At 40.6% G+C, this 26367-nt stretch overlaps 1 protein-coding gene across 2 annotated transcripts in view; it reads left to right on the forward strand.

Moving 5' to 3' along the window:
* The window catches only part of ZEB1 (zinc finger E-box binding homeobox 1), a 209963-nt gene that overhangs the window by 177840 nt on the left and 5756 nt on the right, over window positions 1-26367 (forward strand). For both annotated transcript variants that reach the window (XM_089668680.1, XM_089668681.1), the window contains exons 6-8: window positions 751-856; window positions 3239-5010; window positions 17307-17487. In XM_089668680.1, coding sequence (XP_089524806.1) covers window positions 751-856; window positions 3239-5010; window positions 17307-17487 — 2059 coding nt within the window. The remainder of the gene's footprint in view (window positions 1-750; window positions 857-3238; window positions 5011-17306; window positions 17488-26367) is intronic.

Below are 26367 nucleotides of genomic sequence, written 5' to 3' on the forward strand. Positions count from 1 at the left end.
TAAGAGTACTTGTCATTACTGTATGCTATCACATAGGGGGCTATTGGACCCCTATGTGATCACAGAATGGTTAAATATTAAAAAAAAACACAAAAACATTTATTTAAGTCCCCAACCCCCATGTACAGAGCAATCATTATAGAGCCTTCACTCAGCTTTAAACTGATAGCTTCATCTCTTTTGGGTACTGAAGTTTGACATTGTTTCACAGGCGCATGTAATTTTAAGGCCCCTTTCACACGGGCGGTACGATTGGGGCTGCCTGTCAGGTTTTTTTTGCAAACTCAATCGGACCCTCCATTCAACTCTATGAAGCGGAGGATGTAAACAGACTTGTGTCCGATTACACCTGCATACCTGGAATCTAATCCAGTCTACTATAAAAAAAGAAGTGGATCCATCCACCTCTGTCCAGACGGAGCAGATTGGAGGGCAGTCGGGTGTAAATGTAATAGTCGATACGACTGGCTGCACGTAGAGCAGAGTTGGCTCGGTCCATGTGCGCTCAGTTTATGCACAGCGGACACGGACCTGTCATTCACCTGCTCTACTCTGACCAGGGTATCAGATCAGCAATGGCAGTGTCAATATGATAATACATGGGGAATGAAATAAAGAAAGGAATGCAAATAAAACAAAACTTTTTTATTTAAATTTAGGTCAAAATGTGCGCAGTTTTTTGGAGTACTGTACCCAGTCAGAATGCTGTGTTCCTCTTACAATATAGTGATGAATTTTCCTCTCTTACAGAGGCATGTAACACAGTCTGGTGGAAACAGAAAATTTAAATGCACTGAATGTGGAAAAGCTTTCAAATACAAACACCATCTAAAGGAACATTTACGGATTCACAGTGGTAAGTTCATTGGTAACACCTTTTCATCTATGCTGCCTGGAAAGATATGACTTTGAAATTCTGTAAAAACTGAATTTTAAAGATTAAACATAGTTATGTACCCATAATTTTGGAGGACATACTGTCTAAGAAAAGGAAGGAAGGTAATTGTGACTCCGCCCTTCTATTCTTTCCCGCCATGACGGTGTTAGTGAATATTTTAAAGTTAATCTGTGCTTTCCCATGCATGATAAAGCAGCAGATTCACTTCATTGCCAGTCCCATTAACTGCACATACTTACCTTTAAGTGACTACCCCACTGCTCATTTTGGTCACAGAGAGCAATGGAAGGATGGCCTGTGTAAATTGTGGTTAGGAGTAAACATAGAGCCTAGGGCTCCCCCCCAGCTCTCATTTGGCCAAGCACCAATGCTTTATTGTGACAGTGAGTCACATGCTGCTCCATACCCAGAAATGCTTTTTTTATTCATTCCTTATGTGCAAACAGCAGTAGGGGAATGAAGGAAAGATGAATGTATGCTACTGACAGGGCTGGAATTCTTGTTACCCTGTTGCATTGCCCTGAGCTCTGCCACCATTTTATGGATCCCCCACACTACAGCAGTTAAGCCCCCCACACGTATACTATTAAAGTATATCTAAATCCAAAAACAAACATTGATTGTACTGCAGCTTATATCTTTAACCACTTTATTATTTTTTACTACATTTTCTTTCTGTTTTCATTAATATAAAAATACCACCAAAAGAAAGCTCTATTTGTGTGAAAAAATTATATAATTTAATTTGTGTACAGTAATACATAACAGAGCAATTACCAGTTAAAGTAGCGCAGTGTTGAATAGCAAAAAATAGTCTGGTCATGGAGGAGGTAAAACCTTCCGGAGCTCAGGTGGTTAAACTCATTTACTCATTTTTTTATTTGGAGGCAGGATTGTGACCACCACATGATAGCAGTGACTTAAAAAAAAAACCCAATATAGCTTTATTAGTACAGAGTATATGTTTAAATTTTTTTATATATACATTTTTTCCTCTTTTAGGGCCAGTGCACACCACAAATACGCACTCCGGATACATTTTTGCTTACAGTTCGCACCACACTGTTCCGCTGTGTTTTACATGTTTTTTACTGTTTTCCAGTACTGTTCTGTGCAGAAAAAAATGCAGCTTGTTCTACTTGACTGGAACTGACTGCACTGGTGTGAACTAGGGTCATTGGTATACATGGAAAACACTGTGCATGAATTTTTGATGCAGAAAGAAAAACGCACTGGACTGCATCTGGTGTAAACGAGCCCTTTATGTCAAAGATCAATGCAGTGTCTGGAGAGCTTCCCACAGAACTCCTCATGTTAGTACTGCAGCTTACCAGTCCTTACATGTGGTGACTGCCTTTGTTTTCCTTTTCAACACTTTTTTCCTTTATTTTAACCTGTTAATCCTTCCATTAACTCACTTCCTGTTCTAGGGTGACAACCTTACTGAGCAGTGTTGTCAGCCTAGGACAAGGAGAGTGTTAAGACTACATAACACTGTTAGGGTTACATAACACCTTCCTCTCTTCATAACAGGGGGAGTTGTGTTGTAGCTTGCAGAACTCACAAAGAGCAATGCTAAATTATAACAATCCAGAGGCAGACAGTATAGGAAGTTATCAGCTAACAAGAATTCTGGCTGGATGCACAGCTATTTTTTTTTTTTTGAACAGATATAATAAAACACTTTCATAAGACATCCCTCAGGAGGATATATAATGAGAGTTTTGTGTCTTGTTCATAGTAAAGTTCTCATACTCCCAGCTAATAGGCTCACACAACCATAGTACCATACAAAAAAGTTTAGATCCACACAGAGCTAGTGCAGGGACTAAAATATTTATTACCGGAAAAAAAAACAATAGTATTTATTATTCTGTACCCAGCTCCTTCACAGCATTGCGTGTACTATTACATTATACTTATGCTTTAAGGTGAGCAGTGCATGTTATTCGAGATTTTTACTATTGAGATTCCTACTGTTAAATAAATATGGAGTGTTGGTTTTGTCAGTTATCACTAGTCATGAGCCAAACGTACCTGGGTTCAGTTCAAGCAGGGTTCGGTGGACAGTAGATTTCAGATACCATATCTGGAGCCACTGACATCAACGGGCACATTCACTTACATGACCAGGAATTCCTTAGCAACTTTTGACAGCTGTTATGTTCATGCATGCGGAATGTTCGGTCTGAACTTAGTTGGACCGAACACTCAGTTGATTCCTAGTCATCACTATACCTCATAATTGTGGCTTCTCCCATCTGGGCATGAATAAACACTATTTGAAGTAATTCATCAAGTTTGTTGACATACTTGACTTTTGTGTATTATTTTTTTTAGGAGAGAAGCCATATGAATGCCCAAACTGCAAGAAGAGATTTTCCCATTCTGGCTCTTATAGTTCCCATATAAGCAGTAAAAAATGTATTGGCGTAATTCCAGTCAATGGACGTGCACGTTCCGGTTTGAAGACTCCCCAATGCTCCTCCCCTTCCCTCTCTGCATCCCCTGGCAGTCCAGTACGGGCACCAATTCGTCAAAAGATCGAGAACAAGCCTTTACAGGAGCAACTTCCAGTAAACCAAATCAAAACAGAACCTGTGGATTATGAAATTAAGCCCATTGTGGTTGCGTCAGGAATCAACTGTTCTGCCCCTTTGACAAATGGGGTCTTTACTGGTAACCCTCTCCAGGCAACCGGTTCTCCTCAGGGTGTAGTACAAGCTGTTGTTCTACCAACTATGGGCCTGGTATCACCTATTAGTATTAACCTTAGTGACATTCAAAATGTTCTTAAGGTGGCTGTTGATGGGAATGTAATCAGACAAGTGTTAGAAAATAACCATGCCAATCTTGCATCCAAAGAACAAGGAACTATTACTTCTGCAACCATACAGCAAGCGGGTCATTCTGTAATTTCAGCTATTAGTCTTCCTTTGGTTGATCAAGATGGGACAACCAAAATAATCATCAATTACAGCTTAGAGCAGCCAAGCCAGCTTCCAGTTGTTCCACAGAACCTGAAAAAAGAAGTTCCCGCAGAAGTTTGCAAGACCGAAAAATTACCAGAAGATCTAACTATTAAAACCGAGAAGGATACAAAGTTTACGGAGGAGAGCACTTGCATGCTTTGTGAAGATCAGCCAACAGATTCCAATGCACTTCAAGAACCTAAGCACTATGATCAGAAAAGCAGTACTCCACTTCCTGAAAGTAGCAAGGATGAATCCATAAAGTCTGAGTCTTCATCAGTGGAAACCACAGATGGAAACCTTACCCCTAGTCAACCACCATTGAAAAACCTTCTATCACTTTTGAAAGCCTACTATGCTCTGAATGCACAACCAAGTGCCGAAGAACTTTCTAAAATTGCTGATTCGGTAAACCTACCACTGGATGTGGTAAAAAAATGGTTTGAAAAAATGCAAAGTGGAGAAATTTCTCTCCAATCTTCTAGGTCATCTTCACCAAAAGCAGACCAGGATGGTAACTTGCCAGAGAAGAATACTGAACTGCAAGAAGACAGTGATGTTCAGAATGAAGCAAATGATGTGCAGAACCCTCCAAAAAATGAGCCCTCCCAACCATTGGCTGCAAATGGTTCAGAGAGTGGCACAACCTCCCCCTCACCACTAAACCTCTCCTCGCTAAAAAACTCAGATGGTGCAACAATATCTGACGAGGTACAAGGTGACCAAGAGCAGCAAATGGAACCTCTCGATTTATCTTTACCAAAGCAGCTTGGAAATGGGTTGGAGCGACCTTCCATAACTAGTGTTTACCAGAGCAGTGTTTATTCTATTCAAGAAGAACCCTTGAACTTGTCTTGTGTTAAAAAAGAGCCAATGCAAGTGGACAGTGTCCCAATATTGGAGCCAGCTCTAATTTTAAACCCAAGTGCCAATCCCATAAACATTGCTATTCCCACAGTCACTGCCCAGTTACCTACAATTCTTGCCATTACAGATCAGAATAGTGTTCCCTGTCTTAGAGCACTAGCTGCCAACAAGCGGACTATCTTGATTCCCCAAGTGACATACACTTATGCCACCACTTCTACTGCAACAGTTACAGAACCACAACAGAAGAGCCTTCAAGCTAATGGAAATCAGGTAATAAGAAATGCTTTTTGCGTTCTTTTACAGAAGAAAGTAATATGTTCGTATGGAAATGTTTTGTATTAAAAGCTGTCCGAAGTCTTGGTGCACCATTCAAGGCCATGCAATTTGCTTAAAGCTGAACTCTGGGGAGATATAAAAACACTATTTATTCTAGTTATGTGGTCATTAACATTTCATGGATTTTTTTTTACAAAAAAGGGAGAATAATAGACCAATGATGGTCCACGAAATGACATATAATACTTACAATAAAGTTTACCGACATTAACATATGGCTAAAGCCTAGCCTATGATCTTAACCTGTTGTCTTCTGCTATGAGCGTTATCATACTATACTCTCTACTGTAATTACATTGGTGCTCTAAACAACCAAGACTGTGTGCAAGCATCAGCACTGAGAGTTGCCAGCCACCTTTCTCATATCAATGGTCAAGATATCTGTGTTTCCTACCCCACTAATGGCAATATAGTCTAGTCAAGGGAACCAGATTTTGTGGAATTTGCAGGATAATGCCTACTGAGGGTTGAGTTTATATTAAAGGTACAATAGTGTTAAATAAGGGTTATAAGACTCTCAGTTGGTGGGGTGGTTGGTGCCATCGGAGGAGAATTAATTTTCTGGCATAAAACATATCAGGTTAATGATTAATTCCCAAGCCCAAATAGGGGTCAGAGCAGTTTAAAGACCTAATAAATATTAGCAAGACTCTTGTGATACTATTGACAAGTTTAGTGATAAATGTTTCAGAAGGCTACATTTCTAGAACTTATCTAAAACATCCATAGGTGTACAGAATTCAAAGTTACACTTGGTTGATGTATTTTTAGATACAACTACAATATGAGGTTGGTGTAATTATCTGGGGGGGGGGGGCTGAACACAAATGCACACCACACTTTTCAGAATTTATCACGCTTGTCTGACCTTTCAGAAAGCAGGGGAGGACAGCTGAAATTACTCTCTGAGGCTGTCAATTACAGGATGTCTGCTGGGTTTCCCTCCCCTGTCACCATATTTCTCTTGGTGTCAGGAAAACTTGTCAGAAGTGAAGATAGCAGAGGACTGAAGCAGCAATTCAGAAATGATACTTAGTTCTCTTAATTAAGACAACTATCCACTATAGAGGGATATGCTTTGTTCATATTTCATGTCTAAGGTTTTCAACCACTTTAAAGCCTCAATCTTTATACCCCTGTAATAACTTGTGTCCTTGCTGTGGTAATCGTAGCTGGCTCTTTTGTACACAACAGCTGCATGTTCACAGACTGTTCTATGCCTTCCCTTGTACCCAGAGGCGTAGCTTGAATCTTGTGGGCACCGATCTAAAAGTTGACCTGGGCCCCCCGCCCCCCCCCCCCATGACCCTTCGGGCTCTCTGACTCCCAGGTACACACTATAAAGGGATATGCTCATATTTGTTCATATTTCATGTCTGATGTTTACAACCATTTTAAGCTGGCCATACACAAATTTCAGTTAGCTCCTAAGGATTTTGATGAAATTTGCTCAATGGGTGGTCTTGTCAGCCACCTCCTGTCCGGGCCTAAAATTGTTGGCCGAAAAGAGGCTGCATTCAGTCAGATTCAGCCACTGCCTTCTGTCAAAATACAAAAGAGACAGTGGAAGAGTCGTGATCACATCCCCTATGGGGTATCCAAGTGAAAAACAAATAAATAACACAGTGAATATGTAATATAAACCAATGGTCTTAAAATAGACCTATTGTGATCCAACTATACACAATAAAGTGATGAATGTCCCAAATCTCAATTGAGATTAGTGATAAAAGACTTGATAATCAAAAAAAAAAAATGAATAGTGACACACACATGTGATCCCAGCACTGGGGGATAGGTATATCAATATTGGGGAAAAAAGTGCTCAGTGATAAAAACACTCCAAAAAACGTATATAAATACAATACTACTAATAAACTAATAATAATAGTTTCAGCCAATAATAATTCAGAACTGTATGACAGGCAGCTAAGGCAGCCAATGAGAGGCTGCGAATGCTTGAAAGCTGGAGCGGACAGTGGGTGCAGTAGCAGTTGGTGAAGGGCACAGAGCACATTGGTGAACAGGCAGGCAAGAGCTGGTTATACTAATTATAGCCAAAGGGGATTTTGGAGCTGATCCTGACCTGGAAGGCTTATACGCATTTATCTGATGTTAGGTTTTGTCTGCATTGGAGGATACCATTAGGAGGAATCCGTTCTTGGAGGGTCCAGGAGTGATCCCAAAAGCTAGTAGGCCCTTCTAGGGTCACGGTGAGGAGCCAATTTTGCTATATTTTGGTTCATCACCAGAGGCTGCGATGCACAGGATCACCTGCATGTTTTAACCTTTGTGGAACACTGGTGTCACATTTGTTGGACTTTTGTTTAGAACAACGTATTGCAATATTTTATTTAGGGGATTTATATGTTCATTTTCTATTATATTTTTTATTATTATTATTTATTTTGAGGCTTTGGATGTGAGTTTATTAGTAGTATTGTATCTACATATGTTGTTTGGAGTGTTTTTATCACTTAGCACTTTTTTCACCAATATTGATATACCTATCCCCCAGTGCTAGGATCACATGTGTGTGTCACTATTCATTTATTATTATTTTTTTATTATCAAGTCTTTTATCACTAATCTCAATTGAGATTTGGGACATTCAGCACTTTATTGTGTATAGTTGGATCACAATAGGTCTATTTTGAGACCATTGGTTTATATTACATATTCATTGTGTTATTTATTTGTTTTTCACTTGGATACCCCATAGGGGATGTAGTCACTATTTATTATTATTTTATTACTCATTTTTATATTTGGTAATAAGAGCACTACACCATTTCTCTGTATATATTTAGCATTTTCACTTCCAGGTAATAAGGTGCAGGTGTTAGCAGCTTTATCCTTTATGAGCTGCAGTGGGGCAAAAAAGTATTTAGTCAGCCACCAATTGTGCAAGTTCTCCCACTTAAAAAGATGAGAGAGGCCTGTAATTGGCATCATAGGTAGACCTCAACTATGAGAGACAAAATGAGAAAAAAAATCTAGAAAATCACATTGGCTGATTTGGAAAGAATTTATTTGCAAATTATGGTGGAAAATAAGTATTTGGTCAATATCAAAAGTTCATCTCAATACTTTGTTATATATCCTTTGTTGGCAATGACAGAGGTCAAACGTTTCCTGTAAGTCTTCACAAGGTTGGCACACACTGTTGCTGGTATGTTGGCCCATTCCTCCATGCAGATCTCCTCTAGAGCAGTGATGTTTTGGGGCTGTCACTGGGCAACACGGACTTTAAACTCCCTCCAAAGATTTTCTATGGGGTTGAGATCTGGAGACTGGCTAGGCCACTCCAGGACCTTGAAATGCTTCTTACGAAGCCACTCCTTCATTGCCGGGGTGGTATGTTTGGGATCATTGTCATGTTGGAAGACCCAGCCACGTTTCATCTTCAATGCCCATGCTGATGGAAGGAGGTTTGCACTCAAAATCTCACGGTACATGGCCCCATTCATTCTGTCCTGTACATGAATCAGTCGTCCTGGTCCCTTTGCGGAGAATTAGCCCCAAAGCATGATGTTGCCACCCCCATGCTTCACAGTAGGTATGGTGTTCTTTGGATGCAACTCAGCATTCTCTCTCCTCCAAACACGATGAGTTGTGTTTCTACCAAATAGTTCTATTTTGGTTTTATCTGACCATATGACATTCTCCCAATCCTCTTCTGGATCATCCAAATGCTCTCTAGCAAACTTCAGACTGGCCTGGACATGTACTGGCTTAAGTAGGGGGACACGTCTGGCACTGCAGGATCTGAGTCCCTGGTGGCGTAGTGTGTTACTGATGGTAGCCTTTGTTACGTTGGTCCCAGCTCTCTGCAGGTCATTCACTAGGTCCCCCCGTGTGGTCCTGGGATTTTTGCTCACCGTTCTTGTGATCATTTTGACCCCACGGGGTGAGATCTTGCGTGGAGCCCCAGATCGAGGGAGATTATCAGTGGTCTTGTATGTCTTCCATTTTCTAATTATTGCTCCCAGAGTTGATTTGTTCACACCAAGCTGCTTGCCTAGTGCAGATTCAGTCTTCCCAGCCTGGTACAGGTCTACAATTTTGTTTCTGGTATCCTTCGACAGCTCTTTGGTCTTCACCATAGTGGAGTTTGGAGTGTGACTGTTTGAGGTTGTAGACAGGTGTCTTTTATACTGATAACAAGTTCAAACAGGTGCCATTGATACAGGTAATGAGTGCAGGACAGAGGAGCCTCTTAAAGAAGAAGGTACAGGTCTGCGAGAGCCAGAAATCTTGCTTGTTTGTAGGTGACCAAATACTTATTTTCCACCATAATTTGCAAATAAATTCTTTCCAAATCAGCCAATGTGATTGTCTGGATTTTTTTCTCATTTTGTCTCTCATAGTTGAGGTCTACCTATGATGCCAATTACAGGCCTCTCTCTTCTTTTTAAGTGGGAGAACGTGCACAATTGGTGGCTGACTAAATACTTTTTTGCCCCACTGTACATTCAATTTTTGGCGCAGGAGGTTTTTATTATACAGTGGAAGAGTCGTACATCCACACTGTGAAGCTTTTTTTTTCCACAGTGTATTGGCAGCTTTACTTGTTAAGTAGATTGCATGCCAGCCCAAAATCTTTAATCCTTACAGCAGGCTGCAGGGAATGACCACTATGGTCTATGTTAGAGCTGTGTTTTTTTCTGCCCCTGTCCAACACATCCCCTGTTGTGCCACAGCTACTGTATATGCACAGTGTGAATCATATACTAACTAGAGGAAACCAGCTCCTTAGGGTGGCCATACATGGATCAATATATAATGGTGCCATACATGGATCGAAATCCGGCTGGTTCAGCAAGGACTGTCAGAATTTTTCGATCAAAGTATGGGCAGGCTGATTGACTTCTGTACAACCAGTCTGTTGGGTTTTTGTTTGAACAATCAGTGCTGCCAGCAGTACTAATCAGGGTGTTCTAGAGGCAGGGAAATTTTCCTGCTGTCAGAATACAAAAGCTCAGCAGGAGTGATTCCCCCATCCACCTCAAATGTGTGGATGGGAGAATCAGATTTTTTTTTCGTTCAACCCGCTGCTTGAATTAAAAAAAAATTATTAATGTATGGCAGGCTTTACTTTCTGAAACCACATGAGGTGATCATCGATCATTCCTGCTAGTTTTTGCCAGGTTTAGAAATGTTTATGTCTGTGAAGAATACACGTACAGTGTAGTCCCCTGACAGGTGGGAGTGGACAGCATTGCTACTGATTTTCCAGCCAATGGCCAGTGTCCACCCTGGGATAAAGTCAACCCCAATGGGTTCAGAAGAACTTCAACTCATCATCTCATGGCTGTGTGTAACACAAGTTTGAAGTCAAATCCTTAAAGGGCCAACAAACGTAAGTTACTGCTTGAATTATGTAGGTTGCCAAATATTTCATAGATCAGGAAGTACAACTCTGCTTTATCAGGTAGCATATTTTTTATCTGATTAGTTTGAAAACCATGAATTCCCAGCTGTACGAAGAGGATATTATATTAGAACTCAACCCTGATGTGCTAGTTCTTCCCACATCTTACCATAATAAGCCATTTATACTGGCTGCCAGCACCATCTGCCATCTTTAATGTGGTTACTGCTCAGTCTAGTATCTCTGATGAATCACATTTCTATGTATTTTCCATGGGATTCTTTCCTAGAGAGACCACAGCACTGAACACCTGTCCTTCTGTCAATACATAGCAAGCATATCATGATGTCTTTATGATGACTGCAGATTTTTTATTTTTTTTGTCCCAATCACCTTTTAAGAGTATTTTGGTATATAATATAGCCTTTTGCCTTTTACACCTGAATGAAATAGATAAGAACTCAATTTTTTTTCAATAATTTATAGCTACAAATTGCAGACTTGTTTGATCTTTACAAATAATTCATCTTCAGTTCTGAAGCTGAGAGGATTGCTGGTATGCAAACAAATTATTTCCTAAACTACCTGAAACAATTTGTTGTGCTCACCATTCCTTCCACGGTCATTGATAGTCATGGTGGGCATTGTCTGTGTCTTCCCTGATTGATTGCATCAGCATTACTGCTACATCATGCTTTAGAAGAACTCAACTTTCTGCATGGAAATTGTTTTCATGAATGAGATCTGGCTATAGCTGTACTTGAACTCTGGCCCTTCCCTTCAGCATACAAGGGGGCAAAATTCCTCTTTTTTGGTGGGACTTTAACAGCACAATTAACTTATATGATAAATTCCAACAATTCAGAAGAGATTTTTAATATAAAAACAGTATGAAATTTTATTTTTACAATCTTCGAAAATAAATATAAAGCTAGAATACATATTGTGTCAAGTGCGAACCATGCATGATCCATGATTAGATTTGCAATACCATCTCTGATGACACCGCCACAATATGTATTGTAGCTTTATATTTATTTTTAAAGATTGTAAAAATAAAATTTCATACTGTTTTTATATAAAAAATCTCTTTTGAATTGTTGAAATTTATCATACAAATTAATTGTGCCGCTAAAGTCCCACCAAAATAAAGGACATTTCCCCCCCTTGTATTCATTAGGGATGTTGGCACTTTGTGTATTATATCCCTTCCTCTCTCAATTCCCTTCAGCATAGGCACAGGGTAATTTGCCAAATACTCTAGGATCCCAGTACAGTGTCTTCTGCAAGGCAAGATGGTATTTTGGGACTCCTTTAGGTTCATTTTGCTGTAGGTCTTTTTTGTTCTGTGAAATATATAATTAAAGGAGAAGTAAGGCCAAAGCTCTTTTGGCCCTACTTATACTATAGGTAACAAGAATGTACTTCATTCTGTGAACCATATTCAGATGACAGCGGCCTAAAGTTTGCTATCAGCTGACGTCACTAAGCCAGTGCAGACTCTAGAGCAGGGGTGTCAAACTGATGGCCCTCCAGCTGTTGCAAAGTCCCACCATGCCTCTGCCTTTGGGAGTCATGCTTGTAACTGTCAATCTTGCAGTGCCACATGGGACTTGTAGTTTGGCAACAGTTGGAGGGCCGCCAGTTTGACACCTGTGCTCTAGAGAGATCCTGACTTCAATGTCAGCATTCACCCAGATGCCTGGAACAGCAGCTGGTTCAGCCTCTCAGCGTGCCACTGGGAGAATGGGCCAGCCACTCCTGCCCCTCCACAGCCCAGAGCTCCATTGAGCGCTGGAGGAGCAGAGCAGAGAGCCGGTGACTGACAGTCACCGGCTCTCTGCTCACTAAAGAATGAGAACTAAGCAATCAGCATTCTTTGATCATTCATTTCTCAGTGTGGAAGTGGCGGGGGACAGATGCAATATTGGACCATGTATGTGAGTTTATATGATTTTTTTTTTTTTAATTCCCACTTCTCTTTTAAATGTTTTGTGCTACGTGATCAATACATGAAAAAAATACCTGTTGGTCCTGCCCTAAATACAGCACTAACTTGCTGTACTGTTTGCTTCTGATGCTCTCTGTTATATTGTTCACAGTTCTCTCTGTGGTCCACAGAACCCCTCCTCAATGGTATAGAAAAGAGGGAGAGGTATGCTGTAGTACTGTCCTCTGGTGCCAATGCTTCTCCTCCATTGATGTCCTAGGACAGTAAGTGTGTTACTGGAAGTATCTCCGGGCAAGAATAAAGGAATAAATCCTGTGAAAATAAAACTAGTGCAGCTTTCACATCTAAGGACTAGGATGCTGCAATATATTATATTTTTGTTGCTGGATTTAGCTGCACATGATAGACAGAAGCTGCTAGCTTAATTTGTTTTCTTGTTGCTTGTGTGTAGTACATTGTTTTAGCCAGCAGGGGTCACTCTTCTAGATCCTCTTTATAGAATGTACTGCATATTTTGTGCATTTATGTAGACAAGATTGGAGATGGAGATTAATGCTAATCCCAGGACTAAGCACACCTCTGTGGCATGATGCATAGTCATGTTCTTGACATGGAAATATTGCTGCCTGTGGCAGTCGGGCAACAGCAGCCTCCAGCACTTCCAAGCTTTGAAAGCGGAAGGTATTCTATCATACATCCCTAAAAAAAATAATTCTCATTGGACAGTGGACAGAACCACACAAGTCATTCCTTTATGCCCCATCAACCAGATGGACATCTCTAATCACTGGTGTAAAAGTGCAAATATAGCCTAATCAGTGCAGTGTATGGAATCCATGGCTTTGGTGAAGTAAGGCTGGGACCCAATGAGGCAAGAACCTGAACAGGTGATGGTGAGAAGGGACTAAAGCTATCAGAAAGCCCTTCAACCGATTCAGTGCACTGTAGCACAGAAGGTATTCACTTGGTTCATTCCATCCCAAAAGTAAGAGGAGCATTCCTCCTATTAGGACACTGGAGCCATGCATATCATTCCTATATGCCCCATCAGCCAGGACCTCTGGAGTATAGTGCAAATATAGGCTAATATAGAGCCATTTGTTCAACACTTCATACAGCTGCTTCAGGCTTTTTGGCCATCATCAGTGCAGTGTATTGAAGCCATGGCTTCAATGGAGTAGGGATGGGGCTCTACTGTGCTATGCATTGATTCTGTTTTTTGATTCTTTTAGTCGCTTGTCACCAAGCTGTGAAATGTAACAACTGTCATAAAAGGTCCCCTTTAACTGCATGTGTACCTGTTGACACGTCATTGCTGAGAGGATTGTCTCTTACATCAGGGCTTTAGCATCTAAACTTAGTTTCTGATCAGTTAATGTTTTAATGCTTTCCTATGGCTTGACGTCCACAATAACTATGCAAATCATTTACCAGAATGAAACCACAACGTCATTTTTCTAAGGACAATGAAGGGACACCAGGCAAATTGTATTTTTAAAAAGCTTTTCATGCACATACATATATACTTTTAAACCTCATGATACATTTTTTTACATTTTAAGCTCGGCTCAACCCAAACCATTTTATTTTATCTTCACTAGTACAAGGAAAAGTTCTGGCCTCTGTCAAGTTTTTTCTGTCTATTGTGACTCTATTGGGGAGATTCCAGCTTGTTTCCTACACCGTCCCCACTTCCAAAAAGTTGGGGCGCTGTGAAAAATCTACATAAAAACAGAATGCAATGAATTGGAATTCTCATTATTGTAAGCACCCTGCCAGTGCTGAATGGTTTTCTCATCCAGATAACTGATACATTTTGCAATTCTTTACATTTTGAAAAACATCAGACTTACTTGCCAGATCACCAGATGAAAATAGAAGAAAGTAAGCCTAAAAAGGAAAAAACTAATGCAGCCATCACATCTAAGAATTGCTAAGCTGCAATGTAATAAATGCTTGCTTTTGGGTTTAATACCGCTTTACATGTCACACAGTTAGTCGCCTGTACAAATATAAGGGTGTAAGGCACAGAGAAAAGGACAATAACTTTAAAACTTGAAAATGGGCTGCTGAGATCTTCTGATTTATTGAATATTGTATGATTAAAGATTAAAAACATTACAAATCTTCCATAGGACAGAGTACAGTAATTTAATGTCCTTCACGTATGTGTATCATTATTGTGTCTATGATGGAGAGATGGGTGGGCTTGTTTTACTCTATGATTGACCTCTGGAACAGTTGGTGGCATCCTCTATTATTATTGCTGTTGGCATAGATTGCATATCGTTGTTGGCTCATCAGTCTGTAGATCTCTGAAATGACTCTTCCATAGAAAGACAGTTTTATATTTGGACCAGTTCCTACCAATTCTAGAGACCAATGTACCAACATCACCGTTAAAGGTCAGTGACACCCCACATTAATTTTCTTTGTTTTATGGTGGTTGGCAAATGAAAACATATGGTACCTTTATTTCACAGAAAATCCACTGCTGAGATATCCCTATTAGAATTCATGTGCTATCCACAAAGTGAAGATGGTATGATGGCGTAGACTAAATTGGGAAAATATCTCACAACAGAGTGATGCTTTCGTAAGGGGCTTGTATGAGGAAAAGAACAAGAACTACAATTTTATATAATATATACATAAACCTCTGTGCTTAGTAAAAAATAATCAGGGAAGCAATACAGGGAAAGCTGCAACCGACACACAAAATCTTCCAGATATCATGTGGATGTGCTAACTCCGTTGCCTACAAAGTCATAAAGTGCATAATAAAATGTATAAATTCATGAATATGAAGTACAAGAGTAAAGTGACAGGTGCAAATAAATAATGAAGTAAAAAAAATCATATCAGTAAGTAGAGGCAGATACCCAGCAATCTGTTCACCACCACTTCAATTTCCAACCCCCGCAAAAAGTGCCTTGTGCAGTAAACAAAAATAATAATAAAAAGTCCCGAGAGTTTATATGAGTAATCTAATACAATGCAGATCACCCACAGTCTCTTTGCTCACTGGTGTCGAGAAGGTACACGGACGTTGTTGCAAACAGGTCACTTAGCAAAAGGTTTGGCCCATATACATTCATTACAATCCTTCTGGCAGCGCCACTCCACTCAGGTTGACTCCTGATAACAGACTGTTGCCATGAAATATGAGACCTCCAAGTTGTCACTCTCACACCGCCTGGGGTATCCGCATGTTAACCTCAATCACATTATGCATTCAAAAGAAAGACCCTCCATAGTGCATAAACCCTGTAAAAAAATTTATTGTAACACAGATTGTGCACCTACATCACTATTATTCGTATGAGGGAGTATACAAAGCACTTCAAAATGCGCTCTGCTCCGTCACTGCCTTTCCTCTGCCCCGATGCGTTTCGTATACCTGTGTTCTCAGAGGAATGCATGCTCAAGACTAGAAATTACATTGCAAGAAAAATACATTATTTTTCATCAGAAAAATATTAAATATTGTATATTAAATATATGCATTCTCACTTTATTCCAACAAGCTTCAAGCTCCTTTTCACATTTTCTTTTTCCATTTTCCATACTTTTTTTATAAAATGCGTATAAACAGAGCTTAATAGCACAACAATGTCATCATTCCACACACAAGTGTATGATTCAATGCAGCGACTTGTCATCTGCACAGTACAGCTGTGGCTGAAGTTTCATTGATAGAGTGTTTCAAAGGAGACAACTACTATGGTGTTTTTTTATTTTTTAACCTTTAATGCTTTGGGAATCTTTTGTATAAACAAAAATAAAATAATAAAAAAAAAACATTAACTCAAGTCATAAGACTGTATTCACACCTTTCATGTATGTTTTATTTTTTCCTGCGCTAGTTTGTCGGATTTTGTTAGCCAATGAAATGTTGAGTAGAGTTGAGTTTGCTACTGGACATGCATCTTTATGTGCTGCCATCCATAGAGTCTTCAACACATTAAAATTGGGCAAGGAAATTTCTGTCTATGCAGCACACCAATGTGAGCTAGCACCTTTAAAGACAATTGGATATCTGAGCACATACATTGAATCGCATAGGTGTGAACAAGGCCTTATAGTTGCAATGAAATTTCAGGGACATATTTTATTAGGCTTTTTTTTTGGCTGAGTGCTGGGAACATTGAGCATATGGTTAATGGTTCTTCCCACCATTTATCTTCCTTGCCTTTTATAAACTGATTGAAAACTTAGTTTTTGTCAGACAAAACGATTGTCATAAAAGATCTTGCTGTTTGAGAGTCATAGGGAAACATGCTGAAATACCAGTTGGTGGGGGCAGTAGTAAGGAATATGTACTAATAGGTGTTCTAAAAAGTGTTGCCCTCATTGTGGTAGGGGTTATACTGTATAGCACAGCAAGAAAGGAGGATCATGAGAAGGCTTACAGTACAGGTCATAGCAGGTTTAATAGTTCTGTGTAGCTGTGTTCCTTAGGCTACTTTCACACTGCTCCAAAACGCGGTAAAAACGCATATGTTTGTTTGGTGTGTTTCCAGTGCATTTTGCACCTGTGAAAAAGGACATATAACCCAAAAAAAACTGAAAAAGCAACCACAGGCATGTTTTTGATGCATTTTTCTATTCATTTCAATGGGGAAGTGCGTTTCTTGTGCTTTGTTTTACCACAAACACAAAAAATGCAGCATACAGGACTTTTAAAAATGCAACTGACCTGAAAATGACTGGTGTGAAGAGTTCCAAAAGATTTAATGGTCATACATTTTTCTTCTGCTTTTGAATAGTCAATAACGAAAGAAAAACTGATCAGTGTGAAAGGGCCCTTAAGTGGCCCAATCAGTGAGTTACTTAGTGTGTGGGTCAGGCTATTGATTTTAGAATGTCCCCTCCTTAAGTGTGTTTTGTGCATCTACCTTACAGGATGAAAGGCAAGATACGAGCTCAGAAGGAGTTTCTAATGTAGAAGACCAGAATGACTCTGACTCCACTCCACCCAAAAAGAAGCTAAAGAAGACAGAGAATGGGTTGTACGCCTGTGATCTCTGTGATAAGATATTTCAGAAGAGCAGTTCACTGCTGAGACACAAGTATGAACACACAGGTAGGTCACCACTGCAGCTGTTTGCACCATTTACTTTGTTGCAGCATTATAAATATGACCGTACCTGACACAAAAAAAATTTAATGATTTCTTTCATTCTGTCTATAGGTTTACCTAATCTTCTCTTGAACTGCTTAGCAGGTAAAAGAGAAGGGTGTCATATAATTCTGGATGTAGGTTTATCCTAATTGAGCATTTTATATAGCAGCACTGCGTGGGAACTTTCCATTGTGACACTTCAGTGGCCTACCTGCCCCTGTTTTCCAAGAGCATTTAACTTCACAAACTAGCAAAGAAATGTAGCATTTTCTACATGCTGGTCATTAAGGTTTCATTTATCATTCAGGGGCTGTAGCCCCCCTGGCGGTATTCCCGAGTGTAGCTCGGGGTAAAGTTTCAGTACCAAAAGCGGTAACCCCAAGCTACACTTGGGCTTACCATGCAGCGTTGCTCCACGATCCTTCAATCACTTACCTTGTCCTGCGCTCCCGCGATGTCCCTCCTGCAGTGTCCCCGGCAATGTAATCCGGCGGATGCCGGCGTCTGTCATCTGGGTTCCATCCCCTGCGAGCGTCGGGACGTACGGGGACGGAACGGCGGGAAATTTGAAAATGACAAAAAGTGACATTCACTAAAATCACATAGTAAAACATTCCTGTATCAAACCATTTCACATACATTTTGTCCCGAGTGCTTTGTCCTGTGCCTGCCTGCATTTTTACTGTTCTGCCTGGAAACTGAGAAACGTTCATGGCGTCCAAAAAATGTCCCTTTATGTCAAAAGTGGTTTTAGACCAGCTAGAGAACAGCGATAGTAAATTAGAACTACTTTCAGAATTGAGTGATAATGATTCGTGGGGAAATTCGTCATCAGACACTGAAAACGATTTTGTGACTTTGCTCAGTGATGTGCAAACTTGGCGCTCTATTTAAAATTTCAGTGTTTTTGGTTTGATTATATTATTGAATTAAATTTATTATTGTATTATTTTTTATGATTATTTATTAAATTATAATTTATGATTTCGTGTTTCAAGTTTTATCATACCCGGGATGCTTACTAGACTCTTGTTCGGACAGATTTCAGTGAGTTATTCCTAAACATTACAGGCCTACAATAAAAAAAATAGATATTTCCATGCAAAAAAATGTACCGCTTTGAGCACAGAAATATGGACATAATCAGACAGCTAGGGAGGTTAATAGAATGTTTTAGAATAGTGGTCTCCAAACTGTGGCCTGCAGGCCTGATGTGGCTCTTTGTCTTCTCCCGACCCTTAGAGCATTATTTCCCTCACTGATACGAGGCACTATTCTGCCAACGATAGGGCACTCTCCCTATCACTGACACCAACAATGGGGCATTCTTCCTATAACTGACACCAATGATGGGGCACTCTTCCTATCACTAGAAATTCTGAAGGACCCTCTGCACACTGGTATATACCCTTTCAAGCAGACTATGCAATAAATAGGGATATTTAGTTCACACATATTGCAATACATGCTTAAGCTGGCCAACTGCATCAAAGTAATCCCTCTATAGCCAGTCCTACTCTGCCCTGCCTACGCAAGTTCTACTGTGGACACAATGCTAGCATAGGGGAAAAGACACAATGGGGGAGAGCTACAAGGTTCAGGTCTGGCTACTGACCCAACAATACAACAAACAAGACACCAACGATGGGGCATTCTTCCTACAACTGACACCAATGATGGGGCACTCTTCCTATCACTGACACCAACAATGGGGCACTGGTTCTCCCAATAATACCAACGAGAGAACATTGTTTACACCCACTGACGCCAAGGCATTTCCTACTCCAGCTGGCCACAGTTCGGCCGTGCTAAAGTTTAGAACATTGTTTGCTGCTGGACAGAAGAGGTGACATGAAGCAGATCTAGACAGTGCAGCCAGGGACAGATCAAAGAAAGGCAAAATAAAACAAACAAGTTCCTATTATGTAATTTATCTTATCCACCTCCATATAAGTTCCTTTAGTGAGTAAGCATACATATCAGAGAGCTTCATGTATTATTTAAAAATAACATGATGTAAACCAAAACTCTTCCCAATCTGTCCACAAACTGCAGAATATACCTGGAGTTAGAAAGAATACTCAACTCAAGTGAACAAATGTATTGAATCACAACATCACTGTGGGGGAGATTTACTAAAACTTGGAGCACTTAAAGTTTGGTGCAGCTGTGCATGGTAGATGCAGTAGAAGAGCCAACACTTTAAATTGTTAGTGCCTTAGTTTGCTGTCTGCAATGGGGCCTACAAACCTTAGGCCAAGGTCTAGTCTGTGAGTGACCCTACCCTGCAGCAGCCAGCTGCAGACCATAAGTTTTGTAGTCATGGAGGGCACTCCGCATTCTAGTTTTTTTTTGGCATTGGAAGTGAACGCTAACTAGATGGTGGCTATTTTATATATAGATATTGTGAAGTTCGGGGTTGTTTAGCTCAAGTGTAGAGCTCGCCAGCAAGTACAGCCCATGCCATGAATTGTCATTTAAGGTCTTGTTGGCCCATTTTATTAAAAAAAAAAAAAGTCCATACAACATAGGGTTCCCACGCAGGGAGTTTCCACCATCAACACACAATAACAGTAGATTCAGCTTCCTGGCCGTTCACTTTAGGCCCTCGTCTGTCTCCTACAGACTGTTCCTTCACCAATACTTGTCCACGTAGCTAGGAGTCCCTTGCTGCTCTGGCCCTCTGGGTTGGGTCTCTGTCTTTTTCAGTGAACACATGACTTCTCCCTTGCACACACCTGGACTCCTCGGGAGGCTGGAGCCTAGAATCATGGTCAGGTCACTACTAATAGCCCAGCACACACCTGACCAATCAGAGTGCTGGTGGTTCCGAAATGCTGGACCCAGGATTGGAGATTTCATCCCTCCCAGATCACTTTGAACTCTCCAGGCCTCAGGTCCCAAAAATGGACTTTACTAAACAAAGAGGAAGCTGAAAAGCCAGTTTCCTTTGCATACTACAAGCTAGCTGGAACCAATTAACCTGCTGGACTAAGAATCCTGGATCATAACCTCTTTCTAGACCCTTTTCTTCACAACTGTTCCATGCCTGCTGCTTTGTGTCAACCAGTAATCAGCTAAGGAGTCCTGAAAGATTATATCTGACTGGCACGGTTTTAAGCATTTTATCCATATGAGACTATCCTATAAAAAATATACCTGCCTACCAACTCAAAATTTCGAAGGTATGCCCAAGAACAAACATCCTAAGGAGCTTGCTGTTATAAATATTAGCCAGAAACCATTTGCTGTATGCCCCTCTGAAACTAGTTTCACTTTGTTAGAAAGGGCATGACTTCCCTCCCAGCATGTCCCTGTCCAGTAAGAACATCCTTAGTGGCCACTCTTACCACTGTCAAGGGTTATAACCCTCCCTTACTGTACTCAAAATGGAAAAATATTGGTTTCCCTACAGTACTTTCAGAACAACACAAGTATACTTTCCTATCTAATAAAAAAAAATCATTCTCCAATATGCTATGTACAAATACATTTTTCCACTTTTTGCAGCATACTAATTAGAAGGCTGCAGATGAGACCAGAGCCGTGTTGTTCACCTGTTCTGATCAGAAGAAAAGAAACGCATTCACACCTGCTAGGGTGCTTGCAGATTAATGTGGGTTATGTATATTACATCTATTAATGTATTCCAGCCACACAATCTATCTTCCATGCGTTCTCTCTTCACATTTCTAATTAATGAAATGTAATTTGTTCACTAAACTTTGTAGTTTAATAATGACAATTGAAAAAGCGCTATGCAGGGCTCGCAGAGGTTTGTGGTAATCACCTTTTACATACAAAATGCATGAAAGCAAAACAGCTCGTGTCTCCTCTACACTGGGATTTAAACTGTACTGTTAATTTGAAACAGAATGCCGTTTCTGCTTAATCTGTTATTTTGAAATTCATTTATTTCTGCCTGTCAACTTGTGATTTGTTTATTTCATGTAGACCAACATTATTTAGGAAAATGATAAAATGAAATATTCAGGGTCTGTAGGAAGAACAGATGCTCCGGGAAAAGCTAAAATAGACAAGGGCACCTGCTGGGAAAAAATGTTTGCAGGCTTTTAAAGAAGTGGCAGCTGTGCATAAAAGAGACTACACTTAGATTGCACTTCATGAAAATCCATCCACTGGGGATCATCGGAGTTCAGGGAATATATATTCCGCTTATCTCTATACGGCCATATCCCCTAGATTCGGATTAAAGTGTTACTAAAGGCATTTTTTTAAAATTAGAACAAACATGTTATACTTGCCTGCTCTGTGCAGTTTTATTGCACAGAGCGACCCTGATCCTCCTCTTCTGGAATCCCTCGCTGGTGATCTCGACTCCTCCTTTTCTCCACATGCCCCCATACAAGCTGTTTGCTAGGGGGCACACATGCATGCTTGCACACACAGTGCAGCTTGGCCCAGCCCCCCACTTCCTCCTCACAGCATTGGATTGACAGCAACAGGAGCCAATGGCTCCTACTTCTGCCTGAGTCCCTGTATGAAGAGGAAGACAGGAGAGAAGATATCCAGCTATGCACAGCACTGGATCGGTTGAGGAACGCATTATAGTGGTTGTAAACCTCAGACATGAAATATGAACAGAGAATATCTCTCAATAGTGTGCACTTGTCTCAATTAAAGTGGTAGTAAACTTGTTTATTTTAACCCCTTTGCGCCAGCGCCTCCTGGCCCTTTAAGGGGTTTCAGACGCCGCGAGGCGGGGCAGGGTTTTAGGGTCATGTGATTGCCGTGATTCGCTGTCATGGCAGTCACAAGATCGAAAAAAAGTCCTGATTGCAAGGGGAGATTGGGACCTTTCCGTGAGACACCGACATATGTGCTGGGAGTGTGCAGGACGCGCACCCTCAGCACATATGTATTTTCAAATGGTACGCAAATATGCAGCCGCTCGGCGTCAAGGCCCAGCCGCTGATAGGCCGCATATTTGCGTATGCTCGCCGTCAAGGGGTTAACTTTACCTACAGGTAAGCTTATAATAAAGTTTACCTGTAAGTAAATGAATATCTCATAAATGGTGCACTCTCTCTTTTTTTAGGCCAGCGCATGCACTCTGAAGGAATGGCACATCCTTCAGAACTGTGTCGTGGCACAGGACTCCCGCGCATGTGCGGGAGTGACGTCATTGTGGCCCGGCCTGTCAGACGGCCAGAGCTTGCGAACCTGTGGGGAAGATGGAAGCCTCTACAGCTGTGACAGCTCGCTGGAGGGCTTGTTTTAAGGTAAGTTTTACATTACTTTGCAGGGGATTGCAAAGTAATGTAAAACTTTACTACCACTTTAAGAATACCAAGTGTCAGTTCTGTTTGCTGCTTCGTTCCTCTGCTATCAGCATGAATCACTTCTGACAGGTTTTCCTGACACCAAGAATAAAAGGTGAGAGGGGAGGGGTCTCCAGCTGATGGACAGCCACAGCTCTGTTCCTGTGAGCTGTGAGGAGGGGAGTGTGTCCTTCCCTCCAATCAGCTCTTCTCACTGAGCTCTGCAGAGTGGGACTTCAGCTCTCTACCCCCTTTTTTTTAACTATCAGATAAACTTTATAAATTCTGACCAAATGTAGAGAAGATAACATTACAGATAAACAGGTACAACTTATGTAGGAGGATTGGTTTAATCTCTGTATTACTTGAGGCTGGCCACTTCACTGGGTATATGTGAGGGTTTACAACCGCTTTAAAGTGACAATGGGGCTGATTTACTAAAGGCAAATAGACTGTGCACTTTGCAAGTGCATGTGTTGCAGAGTTTAGTAAATGAGCAGAAGCTCTGATGACTTCCATCATTCAATCATGTTCAAGCAAAAATGCTGTTTTTTTTTATTTGCATGTGATTGGGTATTCTTTACAAAGTGAAGCTTTACCTCATTTACTAAGCTCTGAAGCAACTGCACTTCCAGAGTGCACAGTCTATTTGTCTTTAGTAAATCAACTCTAATGTCTTCTTACTCATGCAAGACAAGGTGTCATTGTCTCTAGAATGGGCATCCTCTGCCCTTTCCCCCCATATAATAAGCTTCAGTTCCCTTGTGATGAGGTCTGAGAGACTTACCTACCCACTAGCTTGTGTACCTACCCACATATATAAGTTGCTTGGATATCCAAGGATAGTTTAAAACTCTAAAGCTTTCATGTGTATTTCTTGGTTCAATACCATTGTTCCATGTAGAGTTGTTGAGTTTGGTTCTGGTGCTGAAAAACCAAATCTTATTTGCAAATATGCATGTACCAGATCTCTGGAAATTCAGACTTCAAGAATTCAACTGCTAATGGCCAAAGTTTAGCCAATCAGTAAAGTGGAAGTAAATATTAAAGCTGTGCTAAAGTCAGAAAAGCTCACTTAGTCTAAGTTTTTGTAACAATCAAAATGCAGCCAAATCAGACTATCCAAATCATATAGGACACAGGACTTGTATTCATAGTCCATGTGTTATATGCAGGCTACTTTCAGGTGATTAGGCTCTCTTGTATAACCCCACCTACTCCATGAGACTCCCAAGTTTTGCTAGTGTTCTTGAGTGATGTACCTCTTCTCCTCTGGACATGTTTTTTTTTTTTTTTTTAATTTCTCTTCTTCTTTAAGATACTTCTAGCAAAATCTGTTTGTTGCCCTGGTCTGTCTAGCAATTTTTGGATTGGTAACCTTCAGTGTCTACTTTGGGAACCATATCTGGACCCCACTGTGTATGGGACCAGCCTGTAATGTTTGCTTCAGACACTTGATCCTACATTAGGTGCTCACTTTGGCACATTATTGCCATAAGTATAGCCAGACGCAGTGTACTATACAGGTCCAGGATCATCATCCATCTCCCAGATCCTTTGTGGAATTCCCACTATAATGGATGAAGCACACAAGTGGCTATATAGGTTCAGAAAGGGGGTGTTATTTACTATATTTAGTTAATCCCCATTGTATGTGCCTCCCTCTCAAGTGCACAAAGTGCCTGTCTGACAAAAGCAGATTTCTTCCACTATGTTTGAATTCTTCAGAAAACCTTTGGCCCTCCAAGAACCGTTGATTCCCAGAGACCATAAATGCTACCCCCCCCCCCCCCCATTCCTGAATCAGAGATGGAACCTCCAAACTTATTTAGGGATAAAATGGAGGAAAGTGGTGGGAACACACATACTGTAATGGAAACTTCAGAGTTTTTTTACAACCCATGCTCTTTATGAGCCACATATTAACAGTTCCTGTTGAGGATATTCCCTCTTTTAAGGACTCTGTGGATAGGTGGTTTAAAGGCCTCTTAAAGACCTCCTTTTCACTTGCAAGTACAGCCCTGCAGCCGGCAATTGTTTTCCATGTCTATTTACCACAATATTGCCATACAAATGAATAGAGAATATGAACCTCTACGGTGGTGTCTGTGGCGTATTGAAAATTTTTAAAAACTCTTAGATGGGCATCTTGGCAAACTTAATATACAGGGATATGAGAAATGGTATTACCTTTATTCAACCTTACCAACTATGTAACCTGTATTTGAGGATTTTATTCTTTTGCAGCTGGTGCCTTCAGCATTATTGTTTGTGTGGACGCTCTAGAAAATATAATTGCCAAGTCTCTAGAATGTCTCTTATCGTTGTGCACATGTGCAGGTTTTTGATGCTAAGCTTGGTCTGCTGAGGGTACATGTAAGATGAACCTTTACACTTGCCTTTTGACTGTGAATGCCTGTTTGAGGAATCCCTTGATAAATTCTTCAAGGATGTCACTGGAAGAAAGGTATTAAATCTCCTGAAAAAAAAAAAAAAAGCCTGTCTCCTACTCTATGGTTTCTAGCTATAATCAACAGAAGGGGCCCATTCGCTCTCTGCAAGCATTTACCTCAAAATTAAAGTAGAACTAAAGGCAAAGCTTTTTTACGTCATTTAGGTAGAGTAAGGGAGGGCTATAACCCCTGTAAGGTTTATTTTTGCCATATTTGCCCCATTGAGGAGATTTCCCTTCATTTCCTGTCCCATAGGCAAAATAGGAGGTGAGACAGAATCCCTTGTTGGCACCAAGGTCACCAGAATTAGTGCCCCTCATTAGATGATTACCCCCACTATTTTTGTTCTGGGGACAACCCAAAATTTAGGATTTTCTTTCACTTTCACTCTCGGTGATAATGGTAAATAGGACTAATAGGGTGAATCTCCCTAACAGGAGCATAGATAGCAATAAAAAAACATTAGAGGTGTTCTAATCCATCTCCACTCTATCCAAAACAAAAATAAAATTTTGTGTTTAGTTATATTTTAAGGCTTAGCAAACCTTGGACCTAAAAGTCCAACAAGCCTGCCCCGAAGCCCTCCTCATAATGAAGGGGTGTCTCCGCTCCTCAGAGTGTTGAGACATCTATTTGCATTTGTGCCAGTCTAGATCCAAGACATCCTGGACCTCTGGATCCAATCTGTCATTTTAAAGGGGTACAAAATAGATATCTATCTTTGCCCCCTCCTAGTTTCACACCCTCCAATCTGTACGCATCACCTCAAAATGGGGTAAATGTGCCATATAGGTCACAAGGGGTGGTTGTATCATTTCCTTCAGAGGAAAGGTGTAAACATTTTATTCAAGCCTGTTAACAGTCCTAAACCAAATGGGTGTATCTGCACCACTGTGGACTTAAAATCTCTAAATAGAATTCTTCGGGTGCCAAACTTTTAGGTGGAATTGGGGGGCTATCATTATCATCAGATAAAGGGAATTTCTTGCATCAGTAAACCTACAAGATACGTATCTACTGTACACACCCCCATCTTCCCTTAACATAAATACTTTTGTGGCACTACCATTTGGGCTGCCTTCTACACCCGGCATATTCACAATGTT

Source organism: Staurois parvus, unplaced genomic scaffold (genome assembly GCF_062004578.1).
Source record: "Staurois parvus isolate SC_StPar_1 unplaced genomic scaffold, SC_StPar_1.0 ptg000061l, whole genome shotgun sequence".
NCBI classification, from domain to species: domain Eukaryota; kingdom Metazoa; phylum Chordata; class Amphibia; order Anura; family Ranidae; genus Staurois; species Staurois parvus.